This window comes from Gadus macrocephalus, chromosome 7, assembly GCF_031168955.1.
Source record: "Gadus macrocephalus chromosome 7, ASM3116895v1".
NCBI classification, from domain to species: Eukaryota; Metazoa; Chordata; class Actinopteri; order Gadiformes; family Gadidae; genus Gadus; species Gadus macrocephalus.
Window position 1 is genome coordinate 16,159,051 of NC_082388.1, and position 16,458 is coordinate 16,175,508.

The following is a 16,458-nucleotide window of genomic DNA, read 5'->3' on the forward strand; positions in this document are numbered from 1 at the left end:
CTAGAAATACTGTTTTAGGAAATCAGTACTGAAACTTCAGCCTCCTCTATGACCGGATCATATTGTAACGGTTCTAAATCCACTAGTTAAGAACGTAAGCCTATGCATGCAGATTGTTCTCAGACTGTGCATGAGAGAGAGAGGAAGAGAGCGAAAGAGACTTTGTTTGGTTGTGTGTGTGTGTGTGTGTGTGTGTGTGTGTGTGTGTGTCACTGCTTGTGCGTGTGTGTGTGTTTGAGGTCAATAAAATAACTGGGAAATGAGCTAAAGTAAAGTTTAGACTGAAGTTTGTACTCTGCACTTGTTTGCAGCCAAGTATATATTGTAGGATAAACAGTACATATAAACTAGATAGAGAAGTAATGAAATTAACCCAAATTGTTGTGCTTGAATCCAAAATGTTTTTAGATTTCATATTACTCTTCAATCATTGATCAACAAGGAATGCATTTATTACAACTAGTTTGAATAAACTAGTTGTAATGTGTCATCCTTAGTAGAATGTAACAAGGTTGTCTCGTCACATAGATATGATTAGACAAAATTATTACATTCTATTAAAATAAACCATTTTATTATGTCAGGATAGTTAGTGGCGTTTGACTCCCAGCCGTCAAGTGTTCATTGATGCAACGTATCCCGAAAAAGAATGGCCAGCAAATAGATACGCATCGATCTCCTAGTATTTACCATGCAGTTAATAAGTCACCAACTCATTTTGTATAAAATGTGCGGGTTACCCTCAGCGTTTGTCAAAGTAGAGAAGATGGAGCTATCGGTTCACTGGCGATGGCTTGCTACAGTTTTAAACCTTCTGATTCTGGGTAAGCCACTTTGCGGACAATTGATGCACTATTGATGAAGGAAAATATTTCATGCCATTTAAACACAAGTTGTCGATGGTAACTCTCACGAAGAATGTCAGTTAACAGGTTATTTAGGTTCCGTAGGATGATCAACTCATTTCTGGGTGATTGGTTTGCTGTTGGCAGGCGCGGCTGTTTGGTGTGACTGTACCGAAGAAGGCGTCGAGATAGAGGGTGGGGATTACACTCTCACTCAGGGACTGACATCTGGCAGTACCTTGATCTATCAATGCCCCAATGGTTTGTTCCCCTACCCTGCCATGACCCGCCAGTGTTCAGGCCACAGATGGCAGGACCTACCGTTTCGAGAAAGGAACATCAGCCAGAAATGTAGATGTAAGAAGATTTTGATGGTATATTTCCATTCTGTTACGTCATTAAGGTTGCAGAGAAACTTTAATCCAGAGTTATTTACAGTGAATTCAGATATAACCTTTAACGAACCAGGTAGGGAGTGAATACAGAGAGAGGGATTTATGAAACGGGTAGGGGGTTAGACAGTGAATGCAGAGACAGGTCTTTAAGGAGCAGGGGTTAGATAGTGAATCAAGAGAAAGGTCATAAAGGAGCAGTAAGGGGGTTAGACATTGGTTACGGAGACAGGTCCTTAAGGAGCGAAGGGGGTTAGACAGTGGTTACATAGACAGGTCTCTAGGAGCAGGGGTTAGACAGTGCTTACATAGAAAGGTCATTAAGTAGCAGTTGGGGGTTGGACAGTCACTACAGATTCAGGTCATGAAGGAACTGTTAGGGGTTGGACAGTGATAACAATGACAGGTCATGAAGGTGTTAAGGCGTACATTTATTTTCTTTATTTTCTATATTCTTTTTGCAGTGGTGGAATGCCCTGACCCAACGGTTCTGAAATACGGGTCAGTTGACCCTCCTGAGGACAGATACTTCGTAGGTAATGAGACGATGTATGAATGTGATTCTGGGTACAGACTTCGCGGGTCGGTGAAACGTGTCTGCCTTGCCAACGGAAAGTGGAGTGGCAGCACCCCGATCTGTAGTCGTGATGATGGTAACTAAGAAGTACTGTCTGTCTGTCTGTCTGTCTGTCTGTCTGTCTGTCTGTCTGTCTGTCTCACTGTCTGTCTGTCTGTCTGTCTGTCTGTCTCACTGTCTGTCTGTCTGCCTGTCTGTCTCACTGTCCGTCTGTCTGTCTGTCTGTCTGTCTGTCTGTCTGTCTGTCTGTCTGTCTGTCTGTCTGTCTGCCTGCCTGCCTGCCTGTCTGTCTGTCTGTCTGTCTGTCTGTCTGTCTGTCTGTCGCTCGGTCATCTGGTGGTCTGCCTGCAGGTGTGTCTCTGTCGTGCTCGCCTCTTTTTCAACTCCATCTCCCTTCTATTCCGTGTTTGTCAATGATTCAGTAATTCGTTAGTTAAATAGCAGTTAGTACTAGTTATTTTATGTTCTTGTCTTGATCGTTCTTTTGTTTTTGTTCTTGATTGACAGCAGGTAACCCTTGCCCGGACCCTGGCATCCCCCCGGGAAGCCTGCGCTTTGGGGACTATTTTGACTATGACGACGAGGTGGCGTACAGCTGTACCAACAGCTTAACGTACCTGGTGGGCTCCAGGGTGCGCACCTGCAGAGCTGACGGCCAGTGGTCCGGAGTGGAGCCCAGCTGCTTCTGTAAGCCAGCGCTTAGTGTGTGTTATAGACCAGAGAGAGTCTGTGTATGTCTATGTATGTATGTCATGTAATGATAATCATGAATGGCATTACGCCTTTGTTTTATAGATAAGTACACGTATGACACTGCATCGGATATCAGTGATGCGTTTGGGGGCGCAATGAAACAGAGTCTGACCGAGTCGATGTCAGTCGGTAAGAGAACCATCTGCTTTACTCTCCCTCCTCTCAGTATGAGCTGCATTTTGATTTCTTGTTTTGAACTTAGTGCATTGACCCTCCCTCATTTCATCTGTTTATCTTTCTCTGCAAATGATTAGTTGCGGAGAAAGAAAATGCAATAACATGTTCTGGATGGTAAAAATCTGCAGTGTAAGTTAGAAATATGCATTAACTAAATACCTGCTAAATGGGGTTTAATTTATTTTGAATTGAGTCAAATCAACCCAATTTAAACATTATTTAATCAAATAAGTTTAATTAAATTGGAGGAGCATGTCATCAAAAACATAATATATTTCAGGTGACATACAAGAGGGAAGAAAGATAACGATTACAAAAGATGGAAGAACACTGAATATGTACATCGCCGTGGATATTTCAGACAGTCTCACTAAAGAGGACATAAACAAATCAACAGTAATGGTACAGGCATTTATAGAAAGGGTAAGTCAACATGTACATACACATGATAAGGGACATATACACATAGTGTATATATTGTTTGCTGGTGATAGCTGTGGCCCAAAACGCTTTCAGTAAATCATTTTTATTACATTTTACAGGTAGCATCGTATGCTGTCTCCCCAAACTATGACATCCTCTTTTTCACTTCCGAATTATTGCCTATTTCCAACATTCTTGATTATTATAGTGGAGTAAATACGAAAACACTTGAAGCTGTTTTGGATGATCTGAAGAGTATTCAAATAAAAGGTATGTTTTGTAATTGATCGGGAGAGGACTCAAATGCAGCACACGTAGGCAGGCACAGTCGGTAACGTATTTTATATACAGAAACTAGCAGACAGAGGACAGGCAGGGCGCAAGCAGGATCCGTTGTCGGGGGCGGAAGGCAGGGTCGATCACCGGGAGAGAGAGAGAGCAGGCAGGTAGGTAGGGGACAGGCAGGGTCAATACCGGGGAATCAGTCCGGAAACCGCTTGAGAGGCTAGTACAGAAGACATAGGACCATCTGGCACTGAGGGAACTGAAAGGAGAGTCTATATACCGGGTTGATTGGTGATCAGAGGCAGCTGAGCGGAACAGGTGAGGAGAGTTGGACTGATGAGCAGAGAGTGGCAGGCAGGTGAGGAGAAGGAGGGGCCGGTGGAAAAACACTGGGAGCTAATGCCGCCTTCAAAACGGTCTGAGTTTCCGGGAGGCTTGGAGGTTCGGAGGTTTGGACCCTAAGCTCGGAGGAAAGTGCTTTGAACACTCGGTTTTATGAAGGTATTATTGTAGCACAAGTCTTTAGCACCTGTAACTGCATGTACATGTTGCCAAGCTGTCACCCCGATCGAGACTGGCCAATAGAGACGTGTCTTACATCTTTCGGCGTAGGTCCCGCCCACGAGATTCAGCTCAACAGCAAGCAAAGCTTTTGGATTTGCAAGCAAAACTTTTGGATTCGCAAGCAAAACGTTTTGATTCGTAAACAAAACTTTTGGATTCGCAAACAAAACTTTTGGATTCCCATTAATATTTTTTTTATCACATTTATTTTACTTGCAATAAAACATTTATTGATTGCAGTGTCGATAGTTTTGCACTCAAATACATTTTTTGATTGCAGTGTGGAAAGTTTTGCTCTCAAACCTATTCTGTTTGATTGCATAATAAAGACAAAAAATCTACCTCCATAGTGCTTGCTCATTAAAATGCTGAATCAACTTAGCGTTCTTTATCATTTTATTTGTGAGGAAATTTTTCACAGATGTGCAACTTCTGATGCATTAGTTCAAATTTGGGTTTACGAATGCACACATTTTGGGCATGTTCTCAGATTATGAAACACGGATGTGCGAATGTGTTTTGCACCAACTGCGCTGCAATGATTGTAGCAAAAGGATTTGTGCACCTGTAACACAGATTTGCGTACTCTTAGACCCTATTTTGTGTTTACAATGGTAAAAAAAACATTTGTACTCTAAAGTCCCAAATGTACGGTTACACATTTGGGACTTTAGACTACACATGCAAAATAAATATATACGACTTCAAATTTACTGTGACTTTAGTGTACGCATTCAAATTCTGCCGTTACAGGTGCTAAAGACTTTTGCTACAATAATACCTTCATACTGTTTGGTCAGAGTTTTCGCTCTGAGTTTCGTGCGGATGTCCTCCGAGATCACGTCACAACAATGGCTGCCCATTTCATTGATAGACTAAAGTGAACTAGCAGCAAGCACTAAGAGGCGAACTTAACACCCATTTTAACATTTGCATTACGATACATTATAGCTTACAATTATAAACATCACTTGAAAAATTCTCGCTCATGTTCAACCATCACATGCAGTTCTAATAACTGATTCATCTGATTCAGCAAAGAAGCACAAAGTGGTCGCTGCGGGCCCCATAGTTGTGAAGTCTATTCTCCAGAACAATCTGTTTTCCGGTTTAATGTCATAGCCTACAAACTTCTAAGGGGCTTTCCTGAACAGTCTTATTTCGGAAGAAGGGAAGGTTTACGTAAAGACACGTAAGAGCTTCCGAACATCCGAGCTGTTTTGAAGGCGGCATAAGGTGAATGAGATGACTGAGAGGGGGGCATGAGATGACTGAGAGGGGAGATCATGACATGTTTGACTACTAAAAAGTTAGTTATTATTGTCTAGATTTGTGGCTATATTCAACATTTTATAAACTTTGTGTGTGTGTGTATATGGATTTGTGTTTTATGTGTGTGCGTGCATGCATGTGCATTTGTGCGTGTGTCACCTTTTTTCACAGAAAACAGGGCTACAGGGACTGATCTAAACCAAGTCTTCAAACATATGTTAGAACGAATAATCATCATCGAAGAAACAACAAAGACCAAATTTGAAGATCTTCGTCACATCATCTTAATATTTACCGATGGTAATTCAACCTCTATTTAAAAATACTACTCACAAGGATGACAGAATAGTTAATTCACTGCAATGATATATGTCTACTGTCTGTCTCTGCAACATTGGCGACCAACTTATTTGTGGTTGAGTGTGACATAAAGATCTGTGGTAGGCCTACTCCCTTTGAAATAGGCCTCCGAACTACGACCTACAAGTGAGAGTAACTTTGTGTTGGACTGTGCTCATCATAGGTGGTTATAACATGGGCGGCTCCCCACTGGCTAATCTACAAAGAATAAAGAATACCATTAAGCCAGAAGACCACCTGGGTAGGACACCAAAACACATTTAACAGCTCAAAGTGTGTGCGTCATGAACGCAAAATGCAATTTTATCACCACAGTGTGTTGCATGTTGTCCTCCATGTTGTAGATGTTTACATATTTGCGGTTGGAGCTAGGATATACGAGTCGGACCTCCAACCTCTTGCCACGAAAGAAAGGGGGAGACATTTCTTTAGAATCCTGAAAGAGGATATGGACACAATGTTTGATGAAATATTTGGTGAGTGCTCTTTCAAATAAGATTTTGAAATGGGGATCATTAAATCACCTCCCAAGCTCCAAACACATTCTCCATAGTAGTGTAGCTGTAATGGAACTCAAGAAGATACCAGCGCAGGGTAGCAGTAGTCTTCAGGGGAAGGTTGTGGGAGACATCCAGATACCAGTGCAGGACAACCACGTGTTAATGTCTGGAATGTGATTTAGTTCCACACATTTGGTCGTAGGAAATGTGGGATGTCAGCCGCAGAACCAGTACAGCACCAGTGACCACCCTCAATGCCATCCTCGCACAGAATGGGCTTGATGCGGCATTAGGCAACCAGTCGAGTGCACCCTTGGAGGTATTATCAGAGATTGACAGCAACAGAGACATGGAGGCCTGTGGAGGCGATGCAGTAGTGAAACCGAGAGATGGCCCCAGATTGGAGCTGGGGCTGGTCACATGCCTGCTCGGGGAACCGCCTTATCTTTCCCTACAGACAGAATTTGTCAATATATTGATTAATTTAGGGCTCCATAGAGCTATGTGAGCTATTGAAAGAGATATATGAAAGGCTCACTCAATCAATATATGCAGTTATTCACTATCATATAAGGATTTCAATAATAACGTTGTTCAAACATGGTTCTGAGTTTTACTGAAACGTCTATGACACAAATGTTTCTGATCCTGCAGATGACGAAGCCGTAGTCAGTTTATGTGGACTCCACAAGTTGTCCGACATCACTTCCTCCAGGAGTTTAGTATATCCATGGAATGTGAGGCTCACCATACTGAGAGGTGACCAGGTAGGGGGTTAGACATTGACACAGATACATGGTATAAAGTATATCACACATGATTTATGTCTTATTAATTTATTAATTATTTATTTCAGACAAAGACATGCACTGGCGCTATCGTCTCTTCCAAATTGATCCTGACTGCTGCTCATTGCTTCCATGGGGACTTACCTGAAAAAATACAAGTGGACGTAAAGCAAGGGAGAGACCAAGGGAGTGAGGCTGAAATAACTAAAACATGATCAATTTGAAGCAATTTCAATTATGTTGGTTTTGAGTTTGCAAAGTGTTTCTTTACAATGAGCTATTTATGTCTTGTATCTTCATTTTCTGTTTCTTAAAGTCAAAGTGGTGGAGAAATACCACATTCATCCGCAATACAACATCACAGCCAAAGTGGATGAAGGAATTGCTGAATTTTATGATTATGATGTAGCTCTTGTTCAATTGAAGGAGGATCTGATCTTCACTACAAATCTCAAGTGAGGCTATTTACATTACATAGTACACTTGCACTTTGTAAATAGGCTGCATATATATAGCACATTTATTTACACACACACACACACGCACGCACGCACGCACGCACGCACACACACACACACACACACACACACACACACGCACACACACACACAAGATGACAAACCTTCTGCGCTTCGAATCATAATCATCCATAAAGCCAGGAATTTAAGAACAATCTAGCTGCTTAAACCTTTTTTTTTTGTTCTAGACCCATTTGCATACCCTGCACCAAGGAAACGAACCAGGCCCTTCGTTTGCCTCCCGATTCAAAGTGCTCTGATCAAGGTTACAAACATCACTCAGTGATTTCACTTTGATAAACATTTACATGTTTCCAAAAGGCTCATGTGCTCTTAGCAGTGTTGACAGGCCTAATCTTTATTACATTACTCCATGTAGAGAAGTTGTTGTTGAAGGACTTCAACCAAAGACTGCATTTCCTGACTGGGGAAGACATTGTGCAACAAAAAGACGTTGTAGCAAAGCTGGGTCAAAATGTGAGTCTTGGCGACGTCATAAATATCTTTTTACATGATTTTTTGAATATGTCACTGCATGCATGTATGAGGAAACAACTTTGCTTCTCTGAGAGTTCAGAAACAAAACCTAACAAAACCTAAAACCTAACCCTACACTCACTCTTTTACCCACTCTGAAATGTAGCGCGACCCATGTATCAATCAAGCCACAAGACTACAAAACGTAACAGCAGAAAAAATACATGAATTTGTGACAGACAACTTCCTGTGCACAGGTGGTATTATACCTTTTGTGGACCACATAGCATGTAAAGGTAGGTTAATCATGTACAAAAATATGTTTTTTATTCATTATAGACTACCAACATATTAGGGTGTAACAGGAAAAAGACAGGAATATAAATTAAAAAGAGACAAAATCACATTTCTAATAAAATGCTAACAGATTAAAGGTACAATACTGAAGAATTGCGATTGGTAGCTCTAGTCTGAATTTTGTAAACATTTCTGCGCACCCCCCCCCCGCCTCGTTACTCTCTCAAAACCGCTAGAATTATATCAAATGTTGAAGGATCAAAAGACACTCAGTTGGAAATGTTGTCATGAAGATGTTTATTATGCTGCACAATATCTCTTAACCCCACCTCTGTTGGGACTTATTTTGCTGGGAACTATCAATTATTTGTTTTTTATATTATTGATATAAATGGTCTGAGTATATAACGATAACTAAGGCCTATGGGCCTTATTCACCCAGTGGCCATCTTGGCTCCAAACACTCAAACCAAGATGGTACAAAAATGGTCGCAAGGGTAACGGTGACCAGTACATGATGTACTGACATACAATTCTGCCTGTTTTTTGGGGGGCAGGGGACTCTGGTGGTGCTGTTTTTAGAGACTACAACCAGCGCACCATACAGGTAATCACAAACCTAGCATGACTTTCAATTAAAGTTATGTTTAAGGTTGAATTTGTTGAACGCAAACTAATTATCAAATTTGACTTTATTTTTGCAATATATATTTTGTCTTTTTAGGTCGGTCTAGTCAGCTGGGGAACGGATGAGGAGTGTAAGGGTCGTGAAGGGCAACTTGTGAAGTCAAAAGAGTATTCCAGAGATTTTCACTTGAATCTCTTCAAGATAGTCGACTTTCTTCACTCAGTCATGGCCCAAGGGGACAGAACTTTAGCTCCAACCGAATTCATTGATAACTGGAGATTGTAAGGGTTGGTGCGTGTGTCAAAAAAAACGGATGAGAAAGACCCCTCATGTGAAATAAGTTAAAACGAGATGTGATTTTGGGGAATGCTTTGTTCAACGCTTTATAATTTATGGGTAGCATTTTTGAAGATTGAATAGGCTAGCAATGATAAACCAGGCTATGCTTAATAACTCTGTATCAGCAATTACCCCCAGTGTTCTTTGAAGACGGTTGTTGACCCGTAAATAAAATCACAGATAAAGAACATTCTGGATCTCCTCCTTTGTTGGAGTTGAGCTCTTCCTCTCCAGTGGGTGGGCTTTAGATACACTGACCGCACCTGAACGTTCGAGCCCGAGTAAGAAGCATTAACATGATGAGCACATATGCAGACATTATACTGCTGATTCAGTCTGAAAACCTTTCTCTACTTAATCAGCTGTGATGGGAGAAGACGCCAGGCAAGCTAGCGCTGCCTTAGATCACTGTGACATACAGCGATTCCAATGCTCGTTTCCAGTGCCCTGCGCAATGCGGACCACCCCTCTGACAGACTGCCAACTCAGACCAATCTGGTTTAGTCTATGCTTACCTGCTCTATGATACACTTGTCTTCTGCGCAGCACTGAAGAAAGTTTGAGATTGACTTAGAATTCTGGGAACCTTGATTACCTTAAACAAACAAAAACTACAATATCGATGGCTGTTAACGGTATGGTCTGTTATACGAGGTTCAATCTGGAACAATGGAATGGACGTGTGTGTGTGTGTGTGTGTGTGTGTGTGTGTGTGTGTGTGTGTGTGTGTCTGGGATGCGTCGGTTCCCATGGAAACATTGATCCACGTTTGCTTAACCGATTAGTAAAGGGGCGGGGTTACACAGGGGACGAGAGAGAGAGAGAGAGAGAGAGAGAGAGAGAGAGAGAGAGAGGGGGAGAGAGAGAGAGGGGGAGAGGGAGAGGGGGAGGGGGAGGGAGAGAGGGAGAGAGAGAGAGAGAATGGGGTGTTATTGCCTGGTTATCCTAATTAAATGAGCGGCGCTCTGAATTCCAGTTAGGGTATTAGTGGTAGAATTGGTATTCGGGACATTTAAAACCAGGAGCCATTCCTTTAAGATCCTAATCATATCTCCGCCACTGAAACCGTATTATGTGCTGAACACCACAGCATGCTAACGCAGACATAATACTCAATAGTGTCTATTTTTTAATTCTTTAATATAATTAAAAATGGCGCATCCTCATTCTCAGGCCAAACATATAATGCCACGCAGCATAATCCTGATCGGGAAGTCCTGGACTGTGCGACGCATCAAACCGCACAAACTGTAAATCACCCTTATGGGCCAATTTAGAGATGAATGCCACTGGTATGTAGGCCTACGAGGCACCCACGTGCGATTCCCCTGCATGATGCATCTCTCTTTTCCCCGCGTTGCTCACGTGCCCCCCGGCCTCCTCGGGTGTATAGCGGACTCTGAGACGCAGGTGTGAAGTTATGGCCGCCGCACAAGCAGCCATTGCCTGCCAATTAATATTAAACAGATACGTTTTTTAATGGAAATGCAAAGAAAGCCCCCCTCGATATGGCTGTGCGAAGGGCTGATCCACTTAAAGGGGATTATTTTCATGTAACATCTTTATAATCTTCATAATGATGCCTGGATTCCTAAAAGGAATAAAGAAATCAAATCTGTTTCTTGTCAGCATACGCCCAGGAGCACTCGCGTGATTAGCTCTCTTTACGGTCGATGTTGCCTCTTCTCCCAAACATTAAGACTGCTTTTAACAGATTACACCCCCCACAACCCCCCCCCCCCGCCCCGCCCCCTTGTGTCTCCTCCTCTTTCTTCTCCGCTGCTTGTTTCATCCCATCTTTCAGTTGAGCCATTGCCTCAAAGCCTCAAATTTCTTGTGAGATTTCTCCTCTGTTGCACTGTGCCGGGCTGCCGAGTGATCCAGGAGTTATTGGGGTTCTGTGTGGGGATGGGAGTGAATGAGGCAAAGAATGGATGGCGAATGAAGATGTGAATATAAAAAAATACGCTTGAAAAAGGGGATTATGAGAAGGAGATGGAGCGGCTAATAATCTTCTGTCATCTCCTACTTTTCCACGTTCTTCCATCCACCGCAACTAACCTTATTACAGGTAAGTGAAAAATACCGGAAACAAAGTCTATAGACTGCATACAATACATGTAGGCCTACGTAACAGTTTTGTCCTTTTGCATTTTTTTTCGCTGATCTGAAGTGGACCTATACGAAGCAAGAGGTAGGTTAATGCCTATAGAGAGTAGGCCTAACTTTTGTTGTACCCACGTGTATGTGTATCCCGGGCCCCCCCCCCCCCCCCACATACCTACATTCTTCAGCGTGGGTCAGAGAGTGCCACTTAAACATCTTCTGGTGGCACACGCCGCACCCCAAAACCAAAAGCCTGAATACCAGTTATTATATCATGCTGTTCGTAGTATAGGCTAGTGTCTATGTCAAAAAAGAGAGTTAAGGAAGCGCACACTGATATAGGCCTTTATCTGATTTGCATAGACATATGCCGGAACAGTTCTTCAACAATCCTGTTATGTATGTTTATCTCTACATATGTTAACTGGGACTGGCTCCAATTAGCCTATATATTATGTATTACTATACATTTAAATGAAAATCGAATTAGGCCTATCTAATTTTCAATAGCATATTAGTCATATTAAGCATATTATGTATAGGCCTACGACTAGCCAGGGGTATCATTAATTTACGGCTCAATAAAGGCTCACATTTGACCGTGCAGTCAATGTAGTGCCAAAGTTGCCGCAGCAAGAGCACGTGCGAGCAGGTAGGAGTCCAGCAGCTTGATCATGAGCACTACGACTCTGCAGCCATGGAGGATCAGGGCAGGGATTGAGCCAGTGTAACAGATTGCTGCACCAGCAACCCACCCATGCTTCACACACCATACCACCTGCTTAATAAACACTATTACTAAACAGCCCCAAGCCACGTTTAGATGGGAGTCTGTTCAGATCCTGTGACACTTTAGATGGGGACACATGCACAAGCTACAACGTAAGGGGTGCGCCGTGTGTTCCCTCTTTCACGGCTGTTTTCGTGCGGCGGGTCGGCAGGTCAGCGCGTGTGCAGGGTGGGCCGGGAGAGGCCCTGTTACAAGCTGGCGTATTTCTCCGACCCGCGGCGGCGACTGAACTTTGTGGAGGCGGAGCAGGCGTGCCGGCGGGACGGCGGGGAGCTGCTTGGCGTGGAGTCGGCGTCCGAGCAGCAGGTAATCGAGCAGCTCATCTCCGAGATCCGCCCCACCGACGGGGACTTCTGGATCGGCCTTCGCCGTAACCATGGAGACCAGGAGAGCAGCTTGGACTGCTCCTCGCTGTACTACTGGGTCGACGGGAGCAAGGCCACGTACAGGTAGTCTTACCCACCCCCCCCATGTGTGTGCGTGTGTGTGCGGCGTGCGGGAGGCCAGGAAAACAGCCTGCTGTGCATATAATTTTTTTACAGCATTTTTAACAGGCAGTGCAATACTGATAAATACAAATTATAATGTAAACCGAGCAACCCGTCTTTCTTATGACAGCAAAGATGATTGCATTTATGTTTTCATGTGATAACAAAAGTGTGTGTGTGTGTGTGTGTGTGTGTGTACATTTGTGTGTCCCCGCTGGCGTTGCATTTCTGATGAAAATGGTGATGATGATGATGGTGACAATGTTGATAGTATGGGAGAAATTAAAATGTATGTTCCAAGGAAATATAATTATTAAACACTTTATGTAGAAGAAAGTACATCATTTTCTTGCCTGTATACAACAACATCATCATCCCACCCTGATGAAGAGGACGATGACGATGCAATTGTTGGTGTTGACGATGATGATAATTACCGCCTGCTGTGCAGGAACTGGCACACTGACGAGCCCTCTTGTGGCTACGAGGTGTGTGTGGTGATGTATCACCAGCCGTCCGCGCCCCCCAGCATGGGTGGACTGTACATGTTCCAGTGGAACGACGACAACTGTGAGACGCGGAATAACTTCATCTGCAAATACACAGCAGGTAATCTGTCCACCGTACCGTTCCCCCCGGGGTCCCCTCCGCTGGACCTCAGAGAGCCAGTGAACCCCAAACCACTTCTGTATATATTGTATAACGAAACTAGTGCTGTCAGTTAAACGCGTTATTAACGGGCTCAAAACAAAGAAGCAGTATCCTGAATGCTATGTTCAAGGCAGTATGTATGTATGTTCATCATTTAATTGCACTATAGGCTTTTTTTTTTGTATCGTCCTGTTTTGATCAGTATATGCCAATGTTGTTATCAATAAAAAAACCTTTGCACAAGGCAAGCCGATGCACTTCTCCATGTTGATAAGAGCATTAAAATGAGAACAATTAATGGGACAAAGAAATCAAGGGATATTTAGCATAGAAAAAAGATTTGTGATTAATCGCGATTAATCGTAAGTTAACTATGACATTAATGCGATTAATCGCGATTAAATATTTTAATCGCTTGACAGCACTAGAAACTACATATGTCCTCAAACGGCTGTGGACCTAAGGTCGGGCTGCATTTTATGTCTCTTTCAGAGAAGACTTTGGAGGCTGCTGCTCCTCCCAACTCCACCCAGACTGGTGCGTATGTACACACACAGACCAAGAGGCTTCAGCTGATTTATTGGTCAAAGTGTTTAAATGTGTCTGCTGTGGTTAATTGCAGATGGGCTACTTACATCTGCACTGCCCTGGGATCCAGCCGACCGCAACAAATCCAAGGACACAGGTTATATCCATCTCTAAAGTACCTATTTACTATAGTCTGGACATGTTAAGAGTGCAGAGTGAACTGCTTTTCCACAGATCTTAAACCACCCCAAAACCACACCCTTAACTAAGGCTAAATCATGTCCAACCCAATAGTCATACTTACCTACACTTAACCATCCATACTCAACGCAAATGCCAGGGGAACAAAGACTGATCCTTACCCTGATCTTAACTACATCACACCCATCCTCAATAGTAGTTCTGAACCATCTCCAAGTACCTAAATGCCAGTTGAACATACTGCAAATATGGATAACTTTCTCATAACCCAGGTCTTGTCACTTGTGTTCCACAGGCCTGAATTGGATCTACATCACGCTTCCTGTCATTCCCCTGCTGTTACTTTTACTCACGCTGCTGGCCGTATGCTGCTTAAAACTGTGCATTGGGCGGTAAGTGTTGTGTGGTACATGTCCGTTCGTCTCGCACTTCATCAGGTTGTAACATGATGCCCGGGTTATTTGTGTTCCATGTGTAAAAGAAGGAGAAGGAGGCGGCAGAAATCGGTAGTGTGCCACACAGAACCGGGCCTCTGCCCAGGTGCCACTTCGACGGACGTCTACAACGTCATACGCTCCCAAAAAGAAGACGACCTGTCCACCACGCGACCGCAGACCAAAAACACCTCCTTCTTGTGCTCCTCTCCTGACACTCCAACCGGCGACTACGACAACATGGGGGGTCGCGACACAGAGAGCGGCTTCGTAACGTTGGCCAGCACAGAAAGCGGATTCCTCCACTATGACCTCAACAACCTTAGCCTCGGGCGCCGCGGTACGACCGACATGTACGACAGCAGCTCGGGTCGCTCTGGGAAGACTGAGGGATTCGACCGCAGCCTGGGTCGCTCGACGAAGACGGAGGGATTCGACCACAGCCTGGGTCGCTCTGGGAAGACTGAGGGATTCGACCGCAGCCTGGGTCGCCCAACAAAGACAGAGGGATTCGACCGCAGCCTGGGTCGCTCGACGAAGACTGAGGGATTCGACCGCAGCCTGGGTCGCTCGACGAAGACAGAGGGATTTGACCGCAGCCTGGGTCCCTCGACGAAGACAGAGGGATTCGACCGCAGCCTGGGTCGCTCGACGAAGACTGAGGGATTCGACCGCAGCCTTGAGCAGTCGGGGAAAAGAGACTCGTACGACACCGGCCTGTGGCGCTCAGACAACCAAGAGTTTTACAACAGAGCTCCGGGTAGACGCGCCACAAAGAGCGAGTTCTACGGCAGTGGCAGCTTCGTAGAGCAGGAGATGTATGGGTTCAGAAGAGAGAAAAGTGACCTTTACGACCCTTCCCTCGGTCCGGAAGCGAACATGATCAAGGCCGACCTGTACCAGACATATATGACCAACGGCAAAGAGGGTTCGTACCAGACCAGATTGGGAAACTACGGAAGTCAGAATCCCTACCCAACAAACATTGATTGCTACAGAAGTGACCTTGGCTTCACTGGCAGCCGACGTTATTTCAATGAAGCACAATGGGTCAATAGTGAGGGCTACTGACCCAACTCCCATGTTATGTACAAAGCTTAAAGTATAGGTCTATAAAGCCATATGTTACATGTGCACATATATATGAAGCCATATGTTCCTGCAGGGGCAACCGCAAAGTTGATCTTCTTGAAAATGTTAGTTACCTGGGGCACAATCTCTGAGATAGTCAGTTGAGGCATGTAATCCCAAACAAATAGGAGTTAGGGAGACAACATTTCTTCATCTTCATGAAGAAAATGCACATAGAATTAGACTGGGGATGGCTGTGGGTGTCCTGTTTGCATGGCCTTGTTATGTTGCCTTGTTTCAGAATCCTGACAGTGCCTCCTTTTTGAGTGGCAAAGGAAACTGCCAACTATTTCAATATTTAATATACCTTAATAAGAGAACAGAGTTTACGAATATTCCTCAAGAACTTTTTTTTTTAAATATTACACCAATTTCAAGGTTAAATATGTATGTATAGGAATTATCCAGGTAACATTAACATGGTCAAACAGGGGTAACAAAGGACAAAACATCTTGCATTATCTTCACGTTCAAAGGATCAGGACACCGTCAACAAGAAGGGCTCTACTCATTGTAACCAAATTGTAATAACTCAAATATGAATAAGTCAAACACTACACGTTTTAATAACAGACACCCAACTTGGGATTGGTGGATAGCTTTAGTTTCAGCTTATTCATGTCTATAGCAGCTTTCGTGGTTCATAGCTTTGGTATCGTCCGTCCGTCAGTCCATCCATCACGAATAATGACGCCATGGATCACTTCCCTCTCCGTCGAATGGTTACAAGACTAGCAGTCTAAGGGGATCCATGGGTTGTATTCATTGAATATGAGTGCCTGCTGCCTGACTAAAGTAATGGCATGACATTGAGTGCTAATTGTATTTACCTGCAATTCCTTAACATACAACAAGTGTATGATGGCTTGTTGAGCTAACAGTTTGTATGTTTGTATTACAAGAGGAAACCTACAATTAAAACTGAATGGAATGA

The 16,458-nt window shown here is 43.7% G+C and overlaps 2 protein-coding genes across 6 annotated transcripts; both read left to right on the plus strand.

The window, feature by feature from the left end:
* Window positions 1–685: 685 nt before the first annotated feature.
* LOC132461676 (complement factor B-like) lies at window positions 686–9,385 on the plus strand. 3 transcript variants are annotated; one of them, XM_060056952.1, is made up of 18 exons: window positions 686–824; window positions 993–1,219; window positions 1,702–1,890; window positions 2,322–2,501; window positions 2,610–2,696; window positions 3,025–3,167; window positions 3,287–3,437; window positions 5,460–5,588; window positions 5,812–5,889; window positions 5,993–6,124; window positions 6,803–6,915; window positions 7,005–7,125; window positions 7,253–7,391; window positions 7,643–7,719; window positions 7,834–7,931; window positions 8,098–8,227; window positions 8,786–8,835; window positions 8,953–9,385. In XM_060056952.1, exons 3-18 carry the CDS (start codon window positions 1,785–1,787, stop codon window positions 9,139–9,141), a joined length of 1,923 nt encoding a protein of 640 aa, XP_059912935.1. In that variant the 5' UTR covers window positions 686–824; window positions 993–1,219; window positions 1,702–1,784; the 3' UTR covers window positions 9,142–9,385. The 3 variants fall into 3 exon arrangements, with proteins under 3 accessions (XP_059912935.1, XP_059912933.1, XP_059912934.1); XM_060056950.1 differs by having other exon boundaries at window positions 993–1,202; XM_060056951.1 differs by lacking the exon at window positions 8,098–8,227 and having other exon boundaries at window positions 993–1,202.
* Window positions 9,386–9,539: 154 nt separating this feature from the next.
* Window positions 9,540–15,843, plus strand: layna (layilin a). Of its 3 annotated transcripts, none has more exons than XM_060056955.1 (8): window positions 9,540–11,266; window positions 11,369–11,389; window positions 12,243–12,540; window positions 13,031–13,188; window positions 13,723–13,767; window positions 13,853–13,915; window positions 14,255–14,351; window positions 14,441–15,843. In XM_060056955.1, exons 1-8 carry the CDS (start codon window positions 11,191–11,193, stop codon window positions 15,462–15,464), a joined length of 1,782 nt encoding a protein of 593 aa, XP_059912938.1. In that variant the 5' UTR covers window positions 9,540–11,190; the 3' UTR covers window positions 15,465–15,843. The 3 variants fall into 3 exon arrangements, with proteins under 3 accessions (XP_059912938.1, XP_059912939.1, XP_059912941.1); XM_060056956.1 differs by having other exon boundaries at window positions 14,444–15,843; XM_060056958.1 differs by lacking the exon at window positions 11,369–11,389.
* The last annotated feature ends 615 nt before the right edge of the window (window positions 15,844–16,458 follow it).

Bases quoted from the DNA above. Each gene is read 5' to 3' on its own strand.
- LOC132461676 (XM_060056950.1), top strand. From the start codon at position 692: ATGCAGTTAATAAGTCACCAACTCATTTTGTATAAAATGTGCGGGTTA. The intron at 1,203-1,701 runs GTAAGAAGATTT...TTCTTTTTGCAG, and splicing joins CATCAGCCAGAAATGTAGAT to TGGTGGAATGCCCTGACCCA. The intron at 5,890-5,992 runs GTAGGACACCAA...TCCATGTTGTAG, and splicing joins TAAGCCAGAAGACCACCTGG to ATGTTTACATATTTGCGGTT.
- layna (XM_060056955.1), top strand. From the start codon at position 11,191: ATGGAGCGGCTAATAATCTTCTGTCATCTCCTACTTTTCCACGTTCTT. The intron at 11,267-11,368 runs GTAAGTGAAAAA...GCTGATCTGAAG, and splicing joins CGCAACTAACCTTATTACAG to TGGACCTATACGAAGCAAGA. The intron at 13,768-13,852 runs GTGCGTATGTAC...GGTTAATTGCAG, and splicing joins TCCCAACTCCACCCAGACTG to ATGGGCTACTTACATCTGCA.